The following is a 21,866-nucleotide window of genomic DNA, read 5'->3' on the forward strand; positions in this document are numbered from 1 at the left end:
CTGCAGAGGACTGAAAACTTAAGTGAAACTGAATCTTCCAGATGAATGAACTTAAGGATTTAGTGTTAAAGTTCCTTAGGTTTGTGGTTTGAGAGGTTTGGGTTTACTCTTCCCTTCTGTCTGTGCAAGTTGCAAGAGCTTGTCTGTCACACTGTTTCTCATTATGGCCCGTCTCTGCTGGAGGCACTCACTCTTCCTTCACCCATAGCAAATAGATGGATGGGAGTGTGGTTTTTTGCACATCAGCACTTTAAATTAGGAATTTAAATCTAAAGTTGGGATCTTGTTACCAGTACATTTTATCTGTCTGTATTTCATTAAGGACTCTGAAGCAGAAGTTCTCCTGTGGAGAAGTGGTTGCTTATGGGCCCATCTGTTTTGTTGCTTGTCTTAGAAATGCACTGAAGTTGGGAGTGTTTTTGTCTCCATGTGCAACATGAATCTGTTCCTGCTGGATGTGTTGCAGGGATGCCCTGAAACTTGCTGAAAAGGGACACTTTTGGTATACAATAGTTCTGATTTTTGGCTTTAGTCTCCTGTACTGTTAGGGATTGTCAGCCTGCTGGGAATGCCCATCTCTGTTTGCATTGCACGTATTACTTATTTTAGCTATTTGATTGTGAGTTGGCTTAATTAACAGGTGATTCCATGCCTTTCTCTCCTTGCATGGTTCACCATGTTGGCTGAATTCTACTTTGAGACCCTGAGTAGTGAAGGTAGAGCATTGGTTATTTCTCCTACAGATGACTTGGACTTCTGCCTAAGCCTCCCAACACTCTTTCTTCTTATCTCTTGGAGTTGTGTAGTGTCAGAGAGGAGCTTGTCAAAGTTGTGTGGTACATTTAATATTAAAAATTATTTTCAGCTCAGTTGAAGATATCAACCCATTCTCTCTGACTCAGTCTGTCTGCAGTGCCAGGATCTGTGCAGTCCACAGACTTGAACCATACTTGGCTATCTCTATACGTTTTCCCCTCAGAAAATATATTCTAGTAACTTTGAAAAGACTCGTATATGGGTAACATAAAACTGTTGTCTGGCCTTTTTTGGGCACTCTGAACTTTCTTGTCCATGATTGGCATGAATTCAAGGTGTGTCTTTTATATTAGGTGATCTTATCCTAAATCTTTGGAGAAAACCATGGTGCTTGATAGACTTTAGTTCATTTTGATGAACTTACATGATTGTCATAGACATCAGAAGAACAATACTGAATCATTGAAACTATATAATTTGAAATAGTCAAAAAGTATAAAAATTAATTTTATAATAAAAATTTTGCATGAGTCATTCCTTTCTGTATGCTGTGCAAACTAAAATAAAGTACTAAAAGAAAGAAACTTGAAGACCCATATTTCATGGAAGATACGGATACATATTTCTACTTGGAAATTTTTGAACCATATCCAAGATATATGAGCAGGGTTTCCTACACAAGAGGATGAAAAATCAGTTTCTTGCACAGAAGGTAGGCAGTTTAGGAAAGCTTTTCGAAAAGTCTGGGGGCTGCTGAAATAAGAGGATTAACATCTTGTGACAGATGGCTATAGTTTTAATTGTCATAGGCTATAGTGGTCATTATTCTTTGCATTTAAACCATATAAGAAGAATTAACTGAGTGGCCCTGCTTAACTGTCAATGGGGTTCTCCTAGCTCTTTGCATTTTAAGTGAGATTAATAAATGAAAACATGTTGTACAGGCAGGGTGTATTTTATTGAAAGATTCATGATGTTTCAATGACATTGTTAAGGTATTTAATTAGTCTCATGAAGAAAGTGGAGTGACCCTTTTAGAGAAGCTGATAAATCATATAATAGCTGTTAGATCCTCTTTATTCCTTGCTTTATAAGATTAACTTTGTGCTAAGCAATTTATGCTAAGTTTTTCCTTTTATTGGTAACCAAAGTTATCTGTACTTCATGAATAGATTATTGGAGATAACATCATGTAATTAACAAGAGATGCAGAAAAGTAAAAGTACAATTTGTGTAAGAATTGTATGAGAGAAAATGTTAATTTCTTAACTAGGAAGGATATTTAAAGGGATAAAAGGAAGGCAAAATACTGCAGTTCTTTGAAAGGATTAAAGTAACCTTATCTCGTGTTCTTTCAGAAGGTGGGATTGCATGAGTGTGTGAAAGTCATGTTCAATGAGCTATTCACAACTCTAATGAATTGTAGACACAAGCTGGCATTGCCTTTTTTTTTTTTCCAAAAGTGATTGATAAGGTGTAGGTTATGCCTTTGCTATACTGAATAATTGAAAGTAGTAAAAGGGAAAGTTGTACAACCTGCAGTTATTCAGAACTGTATAAAAATGTCAGTCTGAAGTGCAGTAAATTATGGTATGTGTGGGAGGAAGAGTGGGTACATTTTTGGTGAGAGTAAACATCAGAAAATCAAACATTTAAGACAAAATAACTGTTAGTAGCACTTCATTGTGGTGTTATCTTCTCCTTTGAAGTATTTCTGAAATGTCTGTGATTGTGTTCTCTTCAGAAATCGACACAGAATCCTGTTTCCAGTGTAATTTCCTTCTAGACCTCAGATCTTGTATTCTTACGGACCACCTTTTTTTCTTCTTGAATTTTCAAAATAAAATTGCACTAGGATAAATTAAATTATGGAGTTCAGAGCTTTCCTTAAAAACAGGATAAGATACAGACTTCTGCTGGGTCATTCTTATGGACATTTGGTAGCTGTCATGGTAACCATTTCTGTATGAGTGTGAACCAACCTTGTGGGATCTCACTGGGAAGGCACATAAATTTTTGTCCTTTCCCTCAGTGTTAGAGCTGGCCCCAATGTTGGACTGAGATGCGGAACCTTGGAGCCGTGGCTGATCACATGAGTTTTCAATTTTCTTCTAGGTTGGAACCTGTTAACTTAAAAATAAGTGTTCTGAACACTGAGTAAGGAAGTTTCCTGAAAGATTTAATAATGGTGAAGTAATAGTTAAAATGTTTTTTGGGGTTTTTTTTTGCAGGGACTCTTAGCTGATGTGTGTACTGAATAGTTGGGTGTAATTTGAAACTGTCCGGATAGCAAAACCATGAAAAATGGGAGTAACTACTGTGCATATAAAGATTTATTATGCATCTATGTTACAGTATGCTTATTTTATCAAAAATAGGCCATTATGAAACCTGGCTTTTGCACCTGCTCTTCATTAATTTTTGAAGTTAAATAGCTCTGAGTGGTCTTTTCCACCAAATACCAGAGGGCACTTGGGTGTTATTAGCAACAAATACTTGCTGAATGTAGAGTTTAACATTAATGGTAAAATAATCCACTACTAAAATTGTAGTTTAGCTACTGTTAAACACACAAAAAAAAAAAGCACCAAAAAAACAAGCCCACCCTCAAAAAGCTTTAAGCAATGGAGAACTGTTATATTACTTTGTACTGGTTTTAGGATAATTGGAATTTGACATAAGTAAAAGCTGAAGTGGTAATACTGTTGTGTTTCTATGGAATTGGAAAAAATGTAATGTCATTTGAGAATAATAGACAAAGACCTCATAATTAGAAAAATACCCATTGTAGTTTATGTATTTTCTTTTTTAAAAAAAGTTAATATGTATCTGGAAGTAGCTGAACGTTAGAGTTTTAGTTTCACATGTAGTGTCTGATATGAATCAATTGCACGACTGAATTCCTGTTGGAATTATCCTGGGAGCTTTTTCAGAAAAATCTCAGCAATGTAAGATGTGAAAATATCAGCTTCCCCCTCCCTGTTTATACTGTTATTTAGGGCAGAAGTTTTTATCTTTAGGGATATAGAAGCAAACCTGGTGTTTAGGAAGAAAGTGGAGGTCAGTCTATCATGACTGTAAGAAGGGAAAGAATCAACCTAATTACTTTTTTTTAGAAGCAAACATTAGTAATTCGTTTTTCAGCAAATATGTCTTTGCAATTAATTTTGCATGATTGGCCTTTGGTTATCAGCCAAGAAATGTGATCAGTCATAATTTAGTAGTTTTTAAAAATGTCAGACACAAAGTTAAAATCTGCTCAGCAATCAAATAAGTAGATATTTGTTAGTGAATCTGGAATCTTAAGAAGTGGAAAAAAAGAGTTCTTCACTGCTAGGGACAGAAAAAAGAGAGGCATATAGGAAGAGTTCAAAACTTCAGATATTTCCTTTTTGTTCTTTCTTGGACTGTTTTAAGAGTTACTTTGCTCCAAACTGGTGTTGCAGCATGTACTTATATGACATACACTGCTAGCTAGAGAAAAAAATTCTTAATGTATCTTAGTGAGCAGTTGTTGGGATTTTTGACGCCAGATTTTGGATAACAGTTGGCTATTTTGTGTTAACTGTTATTTTGTGTTAACTTAATGCAGATGTTTAGAACACACTAAATGTTTTGCTTCTTAAGGTGGATGGACACCTTTGGTACTGAAGACCACAGGGAACTTGAAATCAGCATTGCTACTATTTTTAACAGTAAAATGTCTTGCTGTTTATTGGTTCATGGGGGGGGGTTTGGCAAATAAGCTATAATAGAATTTTTTTTTTTTAATGTGAGCTTTCTTAGACTTAAAATGACCTTGTATTACTCATTTCTAAAACTTACCTAAAGCTTATGTCATAAAGGTTTGTTTCTTTATGATGGAAAATATAAAGCTGCTCTCAGTGTGTGCAATACTAACAGACTTTAGTGGCCCAAACCAAGATGTTGTGCTGGTTGCTGGTATCATTTTGAATCCTTTTGGTTGAAATTTTCCAAATATACTTTCATTCCAGAGCTGAAATGGTAGAAAAATGTTTTGTATCCAAGTGAGTTATTTAGAAGTGTTTTATTATTGCGCAGTTTCCAGGGAAGAAAATTGAGTTTGGCTGCACTGAGGATGTTTCAGTACACGAGGGCTGTGTGAAATTCAACAGGACTTTCCATGCATTTGCAATTCAGGGCTGCTTTAGGAGGAGACAAATCTGGGCATAATAATGAGGGTACAGGTTGGCAGGGGAGGGAAGCCAAAGGGTACAAAGAATTATTTATTTAAAACAAACATACTGGATTTTTTTCAACCTGTGCCTGCAGCTTTCCTGGCAGGAAAGAGAGGGGAGATGGCCTGGTGTAATTGTACAGGCAAGGAAATCAGGGGCTGAGTGGGGCAAGTAGGAACTCATGACCAGCTGCCACAACACGGGGCCACCAGATTGGAGTCTGGAAGCTGGGAAGCTGGAGCCATGCTGGGATTAGGAACCAGTGTCCAGAGTGAAAGACTTGATGGGGATGAGAGAATGATCTGAAGGAGTGAGCAGGACCAAGAGAATAAAAAGGCAAATCGGGCAGTTTGGCCAGGAATTAATACTGAAGGAGATGCTTGAGACCAGGTTATAAATGTGGTTGAGAAGCAGAGATGGCTGCTTAGTTTGTAGCCTAAGCCTGTTGTCTTTCAGCCTAGCACTAAAACTGAAGTCTGGGAGTGAGAGGAGAGACTGATAAGGATCTGTTACCTCAACCAGGGCAGAATACATCAAGTTTGGAAGAAGCAGGTAGAGGAGGCCATGAGCACTGCACTGCCATTTGGTGCTTGGAACCAAGCCCAGACAGATCATTGCTGCTGCCAGTTCTTCAGCTCGGGTGGCAGATATGTGACACTTAAGATTTATTAGCCCAGGTTTCAGTAAGTTTCCACATAATTTGTTTTTTGCTGGATATTTTACAAATTACTAAGATACATGTAGGCATATGTCTAGGGAAAACTATGAGGAATTTGAGAGCTTCTGAGTCAGGATCTCTGAAAATGGGGAAAAAAGGTTGTCAAGACCATGCTCTGTCCCAAGATGCAGTTTGAGCATGTGACTATGTGCTGTAAATCAGATCCATCTTGTGTGTAAGTGCCCTGTTGAACTGGGTTTGCTCATGCTCCTGTTGCAATGGCCTTATGCATTATCCACTGGTAAAGTAATAACTAAATAGCTAAACATGAGCTGGTCAGCTGGGTGCCTCTCTCAGTGATGTGCAGCATGTGGAAGGGCTGTTTATTCCCTGGGATTGCTGTAAGAGCAATACTTGGACAAACAGGCTTTTGTCACCAAAGCTTCTGAGATGAGGGAATGCATCTAACCTATTTTGAAAGTAGCTCTTACAGCTCCTATGTGCAGTGTTGCTGGAGGTGTAGTTTGGGAGTGAAGGGTCAGGATCCTCAAGGTTTGTGTTCAGTTAATCTTTTGACAGGTAGCCAGTGCTGTCCCACGCAACACAGGGAGGGGAAAGGCAAAGCAATTTAACATCCTTGTTAAGCTAAGCCCGAAAAGGGTTTTATGGAACAAATAAATGCCACTTTTTTCCATCCCAAGCAGCTCCATCTTGCTCCAAGTGCTGTTGTTTGCAGACAGACTGTGAAATTCAAAGGCAGTAGTCAGTTCCAAGGTGGCAGGAATATTGTGACTGTTCACTTGCAAAAGTGTAGAGCTCCTCCTACTAACAGTGTGTATGTTATGAGGACTGTCATGCTTGAGTGTAATATAATGTCTTTTCACTAAATGAAATACCCACAGGAGACTGGAAGCACTGGCAAGGGGATATAGACCCTTTAATCTCTAGGAATGATAATGTATTTACAGTTGATGGCTGTATAATGACATGAAATAAGTAGTCACAGTCTTGGTCCCAAATAGGAGGTCTTGGTATCTCACATATCCCCATTCAGATGTTTCAGGAAGGCCAAGGATTTAATAATGGATCTGATCCTTGGTGCTTCTCATCTACTTATTTGGGCCTTGCCAATCCCAGTTGTACTGTGCTGGTAGAAGTCTGTAAAGCAGCTCTGTCTTGTGCTGCTTTGATTTTGAGTATGCTCCAGGGCCATTCTTGCTGTGTGAGAAATTCTTATCCTAAAATTCCAGTCTTTGTGCAGTACAAATATGATAGGGTGAGACTGTGCATACCCTTGGTGAGGGCAACTCAAGAGATACAAGATAAGCTACTGCAGCTTCGTTCTTTGGTCCTTTTCTCATGACAATACAGGGAGCTTTTGGTCTGAAATCTGTTTTGAAAAGCTTGTCTTCAGCAACTCAAGTTTTAAGCTTCAAGGTGACCATCACACCTAGACAGAACAGAACCCATCCACTGATTTTAGAATCTTTATAGAAAGCAGGGATGTTCACAGATTATTTTCATTACTTACTTGATTTACTCATATAATAAGGAAATGGTTGAGAATATAATTTATGTGAAGCAAAGCTTACTCTGTATATCAGAGGTTGCCAATGTATTTTGTCAACTTTCGATACAAAATAAAAAAATTCTAGTGTGAATTACTCATTAAATGTCTTCTGCAGAGTTCTGGTTTTGTATTAACATACTGCTTCCTGCAATATGCAAAGGCATTAAAAAAAGAAAAGAATCCAGTGCCTTACTGGAAGAAAGAGTACAAAATTTTCTTTCTTAAAATGCTTCAGATGCTAAACTGTGAATAGCCAGAAATGTTTCTCTCCTCTTAATTCTTTTAGAAAGATGACTTCTTTTAATTTTCTGGATGTCATAAATTGTCCTTCCCCCCCTTTTTTTAAGTAAAGCTGCTCCCTTCTGTAGCTTACATTGTGCTAAATTGACAATGAAGAATAGTATGGTTTATGAAGATAAATGTCAGGAATATCTTCTAAAGTAGACATACAGATTTTTTTGGATTAATGGGAAAGAAGGTCAATAATTGCATGGATTTCAATAAGCTTGAGAAGAAATGGCATTCCTGTGGTGCTAGTGATTATTAAAACATTGTGAATTCCTTTCAAGATACTGTACTTGGGTTTAATATGTCTTCCATTGTGAAGGAATGACTCAGTAAAGGCTGTCGGTTTGTACAGGTGATAGGAGATAATTCATACAGCAATTGTATTTTTGAGAGAAAAAAAGTTATAGGAGACAATACATAAATTTCTATATGGTAACGTTAATTTTAATTCTGCCTTATTAAACAGGGCCCTCCTGACTTTCAACAACATGCACCTGGACCAGTTCCTACCAACTTCTCCCAAGCTCCAAGGCTGCCAATCCAGGACCAGTGGAGAGGGCCACCCCCACCACCTCCACCACTCCCTCCTCCACCTCCTCAGGACAGAGATCCTTTCTTCTTAGCAGGTGAGCATTTTCAATCCCGTTAACAATTAACACCCCCCTATTGTAAAGTGACTTTATATCCCACAATATGAAGTGTTCAGAAGAACCTGAAGGCTGGAAGATCCCATTTGATGTAGTCAGGCTGGTACATGGCAGAAATTCTGGTTGTCTAGTATATTTTTACTTCTTCTGATGTGGATTTTTACTTTTTAAAATATATCTTCACCTGTAACTGCCATGAATCTGGATATTTATATAGACACCAAATTAATATCTAAGTGATTGTTGCAATGAAGTTGTTGCACTTTGTTATAATTTGGATAACAAGTACTCTCCATACACATGGGTTTCTTGTAACTCTTTAAACTGCTTGGACTGTGTGTGTAGTGTAAGAAATTTCTTAAGGTTAGATAAAATGATACAGCCTAGCAAAGAAAAGAGAAGGAAAGTGCATGTTTATATTTATACCACATATATGTAATGTGTATATATACATAATATTTTGCAAATATTTTACACATGTACAATATGTAAAAATGTGCTAAATACTGGTCAGCAAATGGTGTCAATGCTTTGAGTTCTTCTGTGGTTTAAACTATAATCGCTGGAATCCTTCATTGATTTTATGAAAGTAGAATTTCCAAAAGGTGTTGCTGATTCCAGCAGAGTACCAGTTGTGCTGGTCTTTCAAGGATCAATTCTTTTTATACACAAGTGACAGGAACAAGAGAAACATAACCTTGAGGGTAGCTCTTATAATTGAAACATCCCATACAGTTTTCATTCTGAAAATTTCAGGTTACTTCCCGAAACAGACTAGAGCTCTGTGTTTCTGAAACACGTTTATGTCCCAGGAAGGTTGTGATTGATCAATTCTCTCATTCCCGCAGATCCGCGGTTCCCGGGTCATCCCCTGTTCGAGCAGCGCAGCCCCCCACCGCCGCCGCCTCCCCCGCTCCTCAACAGCGCGCACCCCGTTCCCGCGCAGAGCCCGATGCCGTTCAGCCCGCCCGGGCCCGCCTTCAGCCAGCCGGGCCAGCAGCCGGTGTATCCCCGGGAGCGGCCGGTGCGGCCGGGCATGCAGCCGCAGGGCCCGGTGGGCATCCTGCACTTCAACCAGCCGGGCTCCGCCGCGCCGCGGCCCTTCATCCCCCCGCGGCAGCAGTTCCTGCAGGCGCCCGGACAGCCCTTCCTGGCCCCGCACACGCAGCCCAGCATGCAGGTACGGGGCTGGGGGAGTGACGCGGCCGGAGCTTCGCAGGTCGCGGGGGATGGCCCCGGAGCCGTCGCGGCGGTGCCTGGCGAGCGATGGAGCCTCTCCCTCCCCGCTGCCCGCCGGGGCCGCGCGGGCCGGCAGCGCCCTCTGCCGGCGGCGCTCCGGCTGTGCCGAGGGCCGGCGTAAACCGCGTTAGCAAACCGCGCGCAGGGCGGGAGCCGTGATCCATCTGTTCTGGTAGAACGACCATACACTGCTCTGGTTGGTCTGTTCTTTCCTCTGTATGATTTTAGTGCAAGTTATAAGGACTTGAGAGGCTGGAGCTGCTTTTCTGGAGTTTATTACCTTGAAACTAAAATACTTTTTTTTCATGTGAAGGGTCCCATGCATCCTCCATTACAGCCTCAGCCACAACCTCAACCTCATCAGCAGCATCACCAGCAGCAACCGCAGCACCATCACCAGCAGCAGCAGCAGCATCACCATCTCCAAGGGCCTCCACAGCCCCTGATGCCCATGAACCAGCCACAGTTCAGGCCTCACATGCAAGCCACACAGCAGCAGCCAAATAACAACAGGATGCAGTGTCAGCCACGACAGGGTCCAATGAAGCCAAGGCATGTAAGTACCACACGTGTCCATGTCCTGCATGAGTAGCAGGCCTATAAGCACAGGTTTCAGTATGGGTTTCAGTTCTATTTATTCTCTTCCTGCTCTTTCCACTCCTTTTACCATTTCTTGCTCATTTTCTGCCTTGATCATTTTATAATTACATTAGAAAATATCATGCATATCTTTCTTTTCTCCTCTGGTCTTCAGTGTTCTTTTTGATTTGGGTCCAATAGGAGCTGTTTCAGTTGCCCAAGAACTAGCAGTGAAGGGATTGTGAAAGATAGGTTTGCTTTTTAAGGGTTTACAGCTGCTGGTAGTCTGTGGTTGTGTGGGAGCCCAGTTCTGTGACAATCTTTTGATTTGAAGGCCTCTCTGTACCACTGCTGATCAGTTTTCTGGTTCAGATAGTGCCTCTCCTGTCTTGTGAGTTTCCTCCAATGCAGCCTGTGCTGCTGCTTTGTAGGTTGGGTAGGACAACAGCCTGGAGCAGTGCTCAAGACAATATAACTATAGTTTAGCATAATTGCTTTGATTAGGAAAGGCAGTCACACAGTCAGTCCAGTTTCTGAGAATGGTGTTAAACAAGTGAGATTAAATTTTGCCTTTAATTAGAAAAAAGGTTATTAAAATGTTCTCATTTCTGCATTTTTTTCCTGACGTTAAAAATATTGTGCCTCTTCACAAAGCTTGTTTTCCCAAACTGAACTAAATCAGGAAAATGTGAAACCAAAATCACTTCAGCCTGGTTTGTGGTGGAAGTGAGCAGTTCTTTTCCTTTCTTCTTTTCAGAGTACCCCATCACAGAATATAGTCAAGCGTTCCAGCCAGCAGCTGCAGTCGGCTGCCCCCAGGAACAGCAACCTGCGCGAGCTGCCCATCGCGCCGTCCCACGCCATGGAGCTGGGCAGCAGCCGCCGCAGCTCCGCCCCGGCGGCACAGGTCAAACCCATCACCAGCGCCGTGGCTGCCGCCAGGTCTGGCACCGCTGCTGCCAACTCCCAGGGAAGGCCTGAGGTGAAAGCTAAACCAATCACTCCAGTGGGCCAGGCAAAGCCAGAAGGAAAATGTGAACCAGAGGTAAGGGATTTTTTTTTTTTTTATTCCTTAAACAAAAGCTCAAAAAAACCCCAAGAAACAAAAGCCCCCACCTTTAAAAAACTCTTATAGTATGATTTATGAACTGAAAGCACACTTAATGTATTATCCACCAAATATTTTCTGGTGCCACTAGAGGCCTCCCTTCTGAATTGTACTTTCCTCTTTTATTGCAACAGTAGAAATAGTCTCTATTGACATAAAAGGTCTGGAAGGTTGGCAAGGCTGTAGTGAATTTGTTTTGCAGGAGGAGTTACCATTTCTACTAGGAAAAGGCTGAATTTGAGTAAAGGTGATCAGTGATACAAGTCTCTGAAATATTTTGCCCATTTTTATTTTTCAGAATTATAATACATTTTCAGGTGATCATACTCTTCTAAATCTAAAAGTCTCTTTGTCATTTTGTATGATGCTGTGTTGCTCAAAGGAAAAAAGAAGCCTATTTGGAGAGCTGTCTTCCTCATGCTGTTTTCCTTTAGGCTCTTCAGTCTCTACTGGGCCTTGAGCATTCATGCAGGAGATCATAGCTATGCTGTCCTTGGAGCTTCTTGCTCTTGAAGAAAATCTCTTTTTTTTATGAAACCTTTTCATGTAAGGGAAAAGAGGAGATGCTTTTAAGTTTTCCATTTTGGAGAAAGGGGTGCTGTTTGCTCTGCTAGTATTCTGTGCAGTTGAAAAAATCAGATGCCAGTGTTTTCAGCTCCACTGGATCGTGTCATGTGAACAGATGACCATTTCCCTGCACAGATCTCCTGGAAGGTAGAGAAGACTCTCCATGAGCTCTGTTTCTTTGAGAGAGTGGGTAGGATTGGACTGATGGTGCTCTTTATATCCTGAGCATGAAGGCTAAATGCACCCTGTGTGCTTTGTCAGGCTATTCTGTGAAGAACTGTAAATCTTCATGGTTATAGTTAACCATGAATCTTGTCTCGAGGACCAGGTTTTCTTCAACAACCATTGAAAGCTTTAATTGTGATAATGCTGTCTTCCTTTTAAGCTGCTCATGATTAGCTTTTCATCTTGTTCTTGTATTAGGGATGGTCATAACTAATTTCCATAAATGAGGCACAAAAGAAACCTAAAGCTATCAGTGTTTGACCTCCTGTGCACTTGCATTTCAATGGAAATGAAAAAAAAAATCATTTTTTTAGATTTTAATTTTCACCTTTTTTGGAAAAAATATTTAAGTAATCTCTTTCCCCTCTATTCAGTCTCTTGTAATAATCTCAGTCACAGAAAATGCAAAATGCAGTGCCTCATAGAGAAGCCTTTTCTTTCAGGCCATTAGTAAAGTAATGGCCTGAAAAATCAGTCTTGAAAAATCAGCCACAGGCCTCCCCATCTAAAATATCTTGAGGTTATTCTGTAGTGTAGTCATATGAAAATTAAGGCATTAGTTCCAAAGTATCTCTGGCAGTATTTAGAAAAAGATAAGAATTTTAAAAATTTATTTTAATTAAATAGAAAACGAAACAAACAACCCCAAAGCGGTCATCTTGTTGTCTCCATTTTACATTTTAAACATACTCTAGCCTGTAGTTACCAAACCAGCTAATCTTACCTGTGTGAATTCTTGGTCTATTACAAATAAAATTTTCTTTCTATTTCTCTGTCAATACTGTCATTGAAAAAATTCTGATATCTGTTTTATGCAAGTTTTTGCAAAACAGGATAAAAAAACAGAGTTGTCTTGGAACAAATGAAGTCTCCTAGTAAAGCCCTTGTAGTTATATTTGGCAGGCATTAGGAGTGCCTTGTCCTTCCAAAGCACACCTGGAGCAGAGCCTGCTGCTGCAAGCAGTGTAGTAGCTGTTGTCCCATTTCTGCTGTGCCACTGCAGTGCTCTTGTTCACTGCTGCTGCTTATTGTCACTCTTACAGATGGGAATGCTGCACTAAAAACGTTCATTCACAAGCATTATTTTCTTCACTGTTTTTGTAGTGTAGATTATTACATATCTCTCCTTAGGCAGATTATGATATTTTGCAGTCTTTTTTGTGTGTTTTTCTTGTAATTAGCTGACTTCATCCCATTTTTTTGCTTTCAATAATGATGAGAAAGAGTTAAGTTCTGTCACCTTTTCTAGCTGTATGGCACATAACTGAATTGGGCAGGTTATTTTCCAAGAGTCTTCAACTGGAAAATTAAGACTTTTCTTTGCATCTTTCTTCCTAAAGAGTCAGTAGCTGTATTTATGAGTGGCCTATCATTCAGGAAGCACCAAAAAAATAGCAATATTGGCTGTTAGAGGTTTTACTCACCCTAAATATAGATATTTGAAAGGTTTGCAATGTGAGTGAATAGAAGATTAAAAACTGTATGTTAATGGAATGCTTGTGTTCCTGTTCCTGTGAGGCTGCAAAATATTGACCTTAAATGCCTGTTCAGAATAGCTTTTACTCCCCAGGATTTAAATTGTATACCCTTAGTCTGGAACATCATTTTGTCATTGAAATAGGAAAGTCTGGATGATGTGGGCCTAATTCTGCTCCTGTTGAAGTCTGTTTAGGATTAGAGGAATTAAGACAGAATTAAGCATTTTTGAATTTAAAGAAGAGGGAGAATGGAGAAAGGTGATGTGTCTTTAGGAGAAATGGATATTGGATCTCAGAACAGGAGGGAAATCAGTAGAGCATTGCGCAGTCATTGGTGTATTGATGTTAATACTTACACTGGGGATAATGTCCTTGATGTACTGAAAGAAAACCTTTGTGTTCTGTTCTTCCAAATCCAGTAAATTGTGAATTTTGTTGGATTTTACATTGCTGTCTTCTAACAAGGTTTGCAATATGGAAAAGAGTTGCTGCACTAAATTACTAGATCAAATGTATCTGAATATTATCATCATTTTAGTTATGAACTACCTGAAAAATTGTAGAATTTTCTCCAGTTTAAATAACTTGTCTTCCAAATTTTTGTAATGGTGCCTCCTGCCTTGTGCTTAGAAGAGTCTTACCACAGTTTTTGTTTCCAGTTGGAAATTAGCAAGAGGGTAGTGTGCTTCTTGGAGTAACTTGTTACCTTTGTAGGGTGTCTTATTCCTTCCTCGGGTTCAGGAGCTGATGTTAAGTGTACAGTGGGTATACATAGGTAGCCTTTAATTCAGATATCTTATAGTTTTGAACACAAGCAGCCAAATGATGCAATTTGGATCTGGCTGTGCCTTTTGCAGACAATTGGCATGAATTTTTAGACAAATTATTCTAGCTTCTTACGTTTTTAATATTACAGCTTAAAAAAATGAAGACGAACCTGCTGAATAGATTTGTGTTTATGCCACAGATCAAACCATTTTGATTGCTCTATTCTTGCACCCATTTCACTGAGACGCAGGAGTGATGCTGGTTGCATTATTCCTTTTTTGTTCCTTGGGAGCCAGCCAGAACATGAACAGTGTCTGGTTCTTATGACTCAGCATTTAGTTCTATTAATTGGCAATTAATCTTGCAGACTTCTGAAAAGGTATGGGTTTATTTCTTTTTAATTCAGTACATGAAAAGCAAGCTACTGGTAGTAGGACTTAAATTTCAGTAGAAAGTTTAATCCCTTGATTTAGAGTGTGTCCTTGCTGTCTTTTCCTAAGTCAACAGTGCCATTCTACATTCCCCAGAAGGATGTGGGACTGCTGCTTCTCTTGTTGGTTCTCTTGCTCTTCAGCCAGATTCAGGAAAGCAGCCTGTAACGTTTTCTTGTGGTGCTTTCCATCAAAACTTCCTTGGATCTTGAAGGAGAAGGAAAACCTGCAGCTAAGGCTCAGTCTGCCTTCAAAACTCAGTGAAATGCATTGTGTTAAAGCTGTTCAAAGATGGATGAGAATTTCCACTTAAAAAAAGAAAACAAAATCAAAACCTGGCAGAAAAAAGCCAGCCCTACAAAACCAAGTGCATGTCTGGCCTTTTGTACTTTGCAGCCTCCTGTAAAAGGAGGAGCCAAATGTACAGTGTACCATTTATTCATATTGGGGGGTTTCTACCCAAAACACATGAAGCTTAATAGTTTATGTAGGGAATAGGCTGCTCCGTGTTTTTCTGCTTTTTCACCTACAGATAATGTTGCTTCCAGATACAGGATGTGAAAATTACAATGGTTTGAATTTCAAAGGATCTGTACTTTCTCCCAGTTGATTCTGTAGGCAAAATGCTTGCTTTCCTTGCCTTTTTCTTTTTTTCCTTGGCAGTGCTGTTGTTTGTTGGAGAAATCTATACTGGGCTTATTAAACTAATGGGATTGTGTCCTGTGTTCATCTTGACCCTGTCTGGCCAGTTCACATGCTGAATGTTCTTAGTACATGCTATAGGTCACTGATACGTACTATACATCACCCTCAGTCTCTAGGGTGGTGTATATAAGTGCTCTAAGTGCTGAGGAGCACTCAGAGCACCCTGTTTTCGTCCTGATAGGAGTTTGCTGTCCTTCTCAATCTGTACTGTTGGGCCATTGTACAACTAAATTGAGTTAAAACTGACTTCTAATGGAGGTATTTTGTTAATCATCACAGGGTCTTTATATTATCTTCCTCTAGCTGTGGGGGCGTTTTGTTTAGAATTTAACAGTAGTAGTACCTTGCTTTTTAACAGACTGATCTGCAGTTGTCATATAACCTTAGGGCTCTTGATGTTTGATTTTAACTTATAAGAAGGGATTGACTTCCAAGGATCATTACTAATTTCTTAAGTTTAGTTCAGAAAGGAAAGTTTTGGATTATATTTGAGATCAAGTTGCCTGAATATTCTACTAAGCATGCTTCGAACTGCAGAGAAAAACAGAGTTTATGTCTAGTTTATATCAGTCATCTTTGTGTTTAATCCTGGCATAGTTGGAATCAGTGTGTCTGTCCAAGGGCTGTTGCAGGGATGTATTAGTCAGAGTCCCTGGGGATGTTCATTCCTTGTCTGCTGGCAGGACTCATTTGTGTGCTGCAAAGCACACGTCTCTGTGCTGCTGTGTGCAACCTTTGAGTTGGTGCTCTGAGCCTGCCGCATCGTGGTCTGTCTCCCAAAGTCTTCAGAACTTGTTAGGTGATAAAATGAGCAGGCAAATCCCTCTTAATAAAGGGCATTGGCAGAAGTGGTGGTCTCCTGAAGACTCATGCTGCAATGTTCCAATTGAACATAAGGGAAAATAATTACAGGACTACCTCCAAAGTAAACTTGGTATTAGCTCATGGCATCCATCAGGTTTGTTTAGATAAATTGTAGAATATTATGATCTAAACCAAACCAGGTGAATAAACTAATTTGTTAAGTTAGACAAGTTTACCCTCTGAACAACTGTAGTAATTGTGATACTTAGTATCTCTGAAAATTACTGAAAAAATTTTTAATTGCATCAGGATCTGCATAACAGCACATCCCCCTCCTAACTGGAGCTTACATGTTTTCTCATCCTTTGCAAACTATTTTTAAGGGTCTTAATCTTTCCCTGTATTTCATAAGGATATTATTCTATTTTTTTTTTTTTGCTACAATCCAGCATCTCCAGTAGTCAAGACAAAATGAAATATCTGGGTTTCCTCCTGTAGAAGTATGTTTCTTTACCATCTGTCAACACAAACCTCTAATTTAGTTGTCACAGTGATTATTAATCACCACCATGTTCCACAAAGTATAGATAAAGATAAGAATTTCAGGGTGAATGTAGCATTCTCATGTAAAGAACTGTTAGAACTGTCTTAGACCTCTTCCCTGAACTACAACCCGTACTTAAAACATAAATGTAAATTTTAAAAATGCAATTTGGTTAGTCTTATATAGCCATTGTTTTGGCTTCTAATTAGACTGCTAATTAGATGCTTGTAATAGGGTTTCTAATTTGAGACAATGAGCTGGTTTTAGTCACTGTGAGAATAATCCCTATCAATACCTGCCCAGGGAAGAAGCAGCTACAGCTGAAGGAAACAAGCCATTCAGGAGTTGTGCATCTGGCTGCTGTGAGTGCAGATCTGACCCTGCTGGGCTTTCACATCCATGAACCAACATTATGGCTGAATCTGTTTTTTCTTGGGTTGGGGATATTTCTAGGGTGCACTAGGATTAAAAGCACTTCAGTATTAAAAAGACCTCAAGCCTTCAAGTCACACATTTGGGTCACATATGTTAAAAAAATGGCAGTTGTGTCAAAAACAGTTTGCACCCAGCTGCAAGATGCATGAAGATTCATCACAAGATTCGTCACAGATTCCCAGTTTTTGAAAAATATTTTAGCATTCTTTATGAATTAATTCACCAGCATGCAAAATATGGTTACTTGGAGAGGCTGTTTTTAAGAGTGATTGATGCATCTTGAGTAGAAGGTTGTGTTCATTACCATCTGTAAGCATTCTCTGTAAATCTAACTTAAATATTTCAAATTGTTAAAAAGAGAAAATATAATAAAGTATGCTTCCTAAATCTGAAATATATATGTGCTTTTATTACAAGAGCCATTTTATTTCTTTTCCAGGATGATGAGAATCTGCATTTCCTTGACTCTTGTCCATTTTTATGCAGCTTTTCATAAGAACCTGTTCTTCCTGAGTTGAAGAATCTTTAGGAAGGTTATTTGGTGGTGTGTAGTACTTTCAGGGAGACCCAGGGCTGGAATATTAAAGGCATTCTCTATATACCATTAATATTCCAACACTGCTTTTGGCAACATTTTGATTCTGAAGAGAGTGCATGAGTTCAAGGTCAGAGAGATTGACTTGTGCTGTTCATTATAACCAATTATTGTGTGACAAATGAGTTTGAGATCAGGCTTAAAATTCTGTGAGAAAAATCAATAGTTCTAATCAGGGCCTTTCAGGTCATTTACCACCCTACCTTTTGTTACTTTGTCAGAAAAGAGCAAGATAAAACCTATGTGACAGTGGGTTGCCTCTGTATTGTTACCTTCTATTTGAAGCATATTTTGATATCTTGAATTATATTAATAGTTTAATTGGTTTTGGAAACTTTTAAATTAATTCCAATTTGTAAAACTTGGAGTTTTACAAATAATTTAATAATTCTTATTATTCTGATCAGATTTCTCAAGTGGTATTAAAGCTTTTCTGTCTAGGAAGTAGTATATCTAAGTCCTAAACCAGATTTGAGCTGTTTGTCTGAAATGAATAGCAAATAAACCTTAGCAGCAGATGCACTCCACTAACAGCCTTGCTTTGGTATCCGGGAAAATTTAAAAAGCTCTACATCTGAAACAATTTCACATTGTTTTGACCGAGCTGGGCGTCTGTTTAGAATTTTATAAATTCATTTGTTTTTTCCTTTGTAGTACCCAGACGAAGACGAAGAAACTCGGTTGTATCGTTTGAAGATAGAAGAGCAGAAGCGCCTGAGAGAGGAGATCCTGAAGCAGAAGGAGCTGAGACGGCAGCAGCAGGCTGGGGCCAGGAAGAGAGAGTTGCTGGAGAGACTTGCACAGCAGCAGCAGCAGCAGCAGCCTTGCTCCCAGCAGTCCTACCTGCAGCACGAGGAGGGCTCCTCCGAGTTCCCCACCAACGGCAGCCCCTACATTCCCCACTCCGGCTTGCAGACCAGGCACAACGTGAAAAACAGACTCCTTGTTAGGAAGCAAGACGCGGTAGTTGCAAACATCCACCCCAAACCCACAGATTTCCCCCAGGGCGCAGGGGATGGGCAGTACCAAGGACAGCAGCTGAAGCCAGTGAAGCAGCTGAGGCAAACTAGAACAATTCCTGCGAGTCAGCCTCAGGCATCCCCGAAAGTGTTACAGAGCAAACCTGCAGCAGCGGCGCTGCCCACGGCGCAGGCGGCTCGAGTGGCCTCGGTCCCCGCCAGGCCCCAGGAGCAGAAGCCGGGGGTGAAAAGGACTGTGATGCAGCGGACAAACAGTGCTAGTGATGGGCCCCATGTCGGCAGCAAAGTCAGGGTGATTAAGTTGTCAGGAGGGGTAAGTTTACAAGGCTCATCTCATCTCTGTGTCTCCTCGTGGTTTGTTTCTGTGTGTTTGACTCTGTGGAATCCCGAAATAAAAAATGGGCCTGAGCTGGTGAGGGAAGTAACAGGTCTAGCATACCTAATAGTCTATATATTATATTTTCAGAACTGTAATTTATTAGCAGTTATTAGACAATTAGTGTTTCCTGTAATTTACTGCCAGGCAGTTACCAATGAAATAATATTGAAATACTCCTTTCTTTTAAGTTACAACTTGGAGTCTGAAATCTGAAAGACTGCTCAGTTGAGCTCCTTTTGCTTAAGGTTGATAGGTCTGATAATTGCTCAGAGAAAAAAATTTAGGTGACCGTATTTAATTAAGGTTTGGTTAAAAAGGACCTGCTTATTTGGTAAGTGAGGCCACCTAATTTAATTGTGTGCAGTTGTTGGTCTTGGTATGGTTTCTACTCAGTGGAAGATGGTTTCTATTTTCTTAGGAAGCATGTTATGAAACTAATTAAAGCAGTGTATTGGAGGGGTTTGTTTTCTGTTACAGGCTGGGTTTAAAACATTACCATTTCACTTCTGCATCTAAATGAGATTTCCTTATCTCTTGATGAGGGGTCTTTTATCTGCAGTGTGTCCCTTGAGCACTGGTGTGGAAGACTCACAATGATGGTCTTGAGGACAGTGTGCCTATTTAAAATCCGGGGTTTTGGTGACAAAGTCACTTGACCAAATTTCTTCTGTCTTAATGAAAAGACAAGTTAATTTCTTAGGGCTCTAAAGAAACTAAGATGAGGGGACATAGAGAGCATGTTGTCAGTGTTTGAAGTCTGTCCTTGGGTTTATACTGAAGAGGAAAGAATGATGTAATGTAGCAGTACATTGGAGGTGTTTTCCTGGAAGAATGCTTTTAAATTATTTGGAGAATTTTATAGGGAAAACAAAGCAGTGTTGAGCAGGGACTGAACAAGGCATTGGCAGCTAGGTTTTACTCTGTAGAAGTGGGGAGGAAGTTGAAATGCCGAAGTCTTACCTACTTTTTATAAATGTTTTTCTGCAGTTCATAAAATTTAATTGCACTCAGAACATTGCATAATGACTGTATGGTCTTTCCAAATATTAATGTACAGGGCATTATTGACTATGTAGACATCCTACACATCAGGTTGTTGTCAGTTCTAATTCCTCAGACATGGTAACTTAAGTACAGAAGAATAAAGTCCAGGAAACTGAAAGAAATTAATTCTGTTGAGCTAAAAAAAATTATATATAAAAGTATGTCTGCAGGAATCCCAGTGGCCTGCAAGAGGTATGACAGGTTTGTGATTCATGCATAATTGAATAAAGCAGTCATGCACAACTTCTTTTATTATGTGATGAAACAAAACAATGCCAGTCACAACTGTATACAGCTCCTCATTACAAATAGTTATCAGTGCCCACAGCAGCATTCACAATGAAATTGTTTTTATCACAGTGCTCTATTTCAGAAGACCATTAATGATTAGTTTCAGATAAGTGTCATGGTAAGCAAGAGCAATTAGTTTAATTAAATGCATGTGTAACTCCTCTTTAATTGTGTACAGAAGCAGATTTACTCTGTCCTCCTTAACTTTCCGATACTGAGGTTTCAGCAAGGTGAAGCAGGTTCTTTACACCTAGCCTTTGTCACTGTTTTCAGGTTGCCGTTGACTTTTTAAGTTTCCTTCCAGCTGTGGGAGAGTGAAAGCAAGCATTGCAATTAGCTCTTCACTGATCAAGATAGTTGATGATTTTTTAATCAGCTATTGACAAGCAGAATCTGTGACTTTATTTGTTTGACCACACAAGAAAAAAACTATAAATTGAGCATCAGGGCAGACAATTTCTAGTCCATTTTTGACAGGATTTAAAAGAAGAATTAAAAGGTGCTTGGGCTCCAGATACTACCACGATTGGAGATCATACTTAGTTTCCACTGCTTTAGTCCTGCCACATGCTTAGTTTGTTTTCACTACTTCTGTCTGAGCACTAAATATAAAGCAAAAGCCAAATCTCATTTTCTCTTGCCATTCTCCTTAGCATGTAATAGTGCTTCCCCTTACTCCTTGCCTTTGGCCAAAGTGTTGCTGCTATCTCTTACCTACATGCACTGGCTCTATCCTGCAGCTAAGCATCCCTGCCCTTGCTCTCTAATTCCTTGTACTCTTCTCCTTTCCTGGGCTCTTTTGTGCAGAGATGTTTTGAATACATTTGTGCAAGTGGGATGGCTCATGATCAGACAGAATGCAGGCTCCCTCCTGAAGCTTGCTGGGTTGAAGTGAAGGCCTGGCACGTCTCTGCTGTTGCACAGCTCTGCTGGGGAGCTCTCAGCTGAAGGGGCTGCTCCAGCCCAGAGCTGTGCTAACTCTCCTCTCTCCAGACCAAGCTGGCCTAAACCAGAACCTGGTAACAAGGACCGTGATTAATTCAGTAGGGCCATCTGTAGAACCAGGACTCAGTGCTTTGGTGTTGCTGCTGATGTTTTCTGGGTAACATTTAAGCAATGCAGTGTGTTGGTGAGAACTGTGGAGTACAGATACTGTCAGAAGAGAGTGGCTTCTTTTCCTGAGGGCAGTGTCTTTCCCAGGCTGAGCTTTTGTCTGTTTGTGTGGCTGAGCACAGCAGTACTGAAGATCTCTGACCTGCAGGTAGAAATATCCCTTGGGTCCTTAGAAGGCAAAATGGTCTTTTATCTGTTTCCACAATACTCTTTTGTGAGAAGATTTTGCTTTTGGAATTTTAAGAATTACTGTGTAAATTCCAATAATATTTTAACTTGTTTAGTTTTCCTGATATAAAGATGCCTTAATTGATGACTTCTTGTTCTTCAGGAAAATGAAAGTAGAAAATGATTCAGCATTTTCAGTATGTCAGACTTAAGTCTGTGTATCAAGGTGACACGTTAGCTACTGTCAGTAATGATTTTGTCTGTTGATGCTTTTTTATTTTTTAAATCCACCCTT

General features: G+C 39.8%; 1 protein-coding gene across 6 annotated transcripts in view; it reads left to right on the plus strand.

The window, feature by feature from the left end:
• RBM33 (RNA binding motif protein 33) overlaps window positions 1-21,866 on the plus strand; it is a 98,394-nt gene that overhangs the window by 49,932 nt on the left and 26,596 nt on the right. For all 6 annotated transcript variants that reach the window (XM_021526558.3, XM_085563541.1, XM_021526561.3 and 3 more), the window contains exons 11-15: window positions 7,938-8,097; window positions 8,967-9,298; window positions 9,671-9,913; window positions 10,694-10,981; window positions 18,251-18,889. In XM_021526558.3, the coding sequence (XP_021382233.2) occupies window positions 7,938-8,097; window positions 8,967-9,298; window positions 9,671-9,913; window positions 10,694-10,981; window positions 18,251-18,889 (1,662 nt within the window). The remainder of the gene's footprint in view (window positions 1-7,937; window positions 8,098-8,966; window positions 9,299-9,670; window positions 9,914-10,693; window positions 10,982-18,250; window positions 18,890-21,866) is intronic.

The sequence above is a fragment of the Lonchura striata genome, chromosome 2 (assembly GCF_050655825.1).
Source record: "Lonchura striata isolate lonStrDom1 chromosome 2, ASM5065582v1, whole genome shotgun sequence".
Lineage (NCBI taxonomy): Eukaryota > Metazoa > Chordata > Aves > Passeriformes > Estrildidae > Lonchura > Lonchura striata.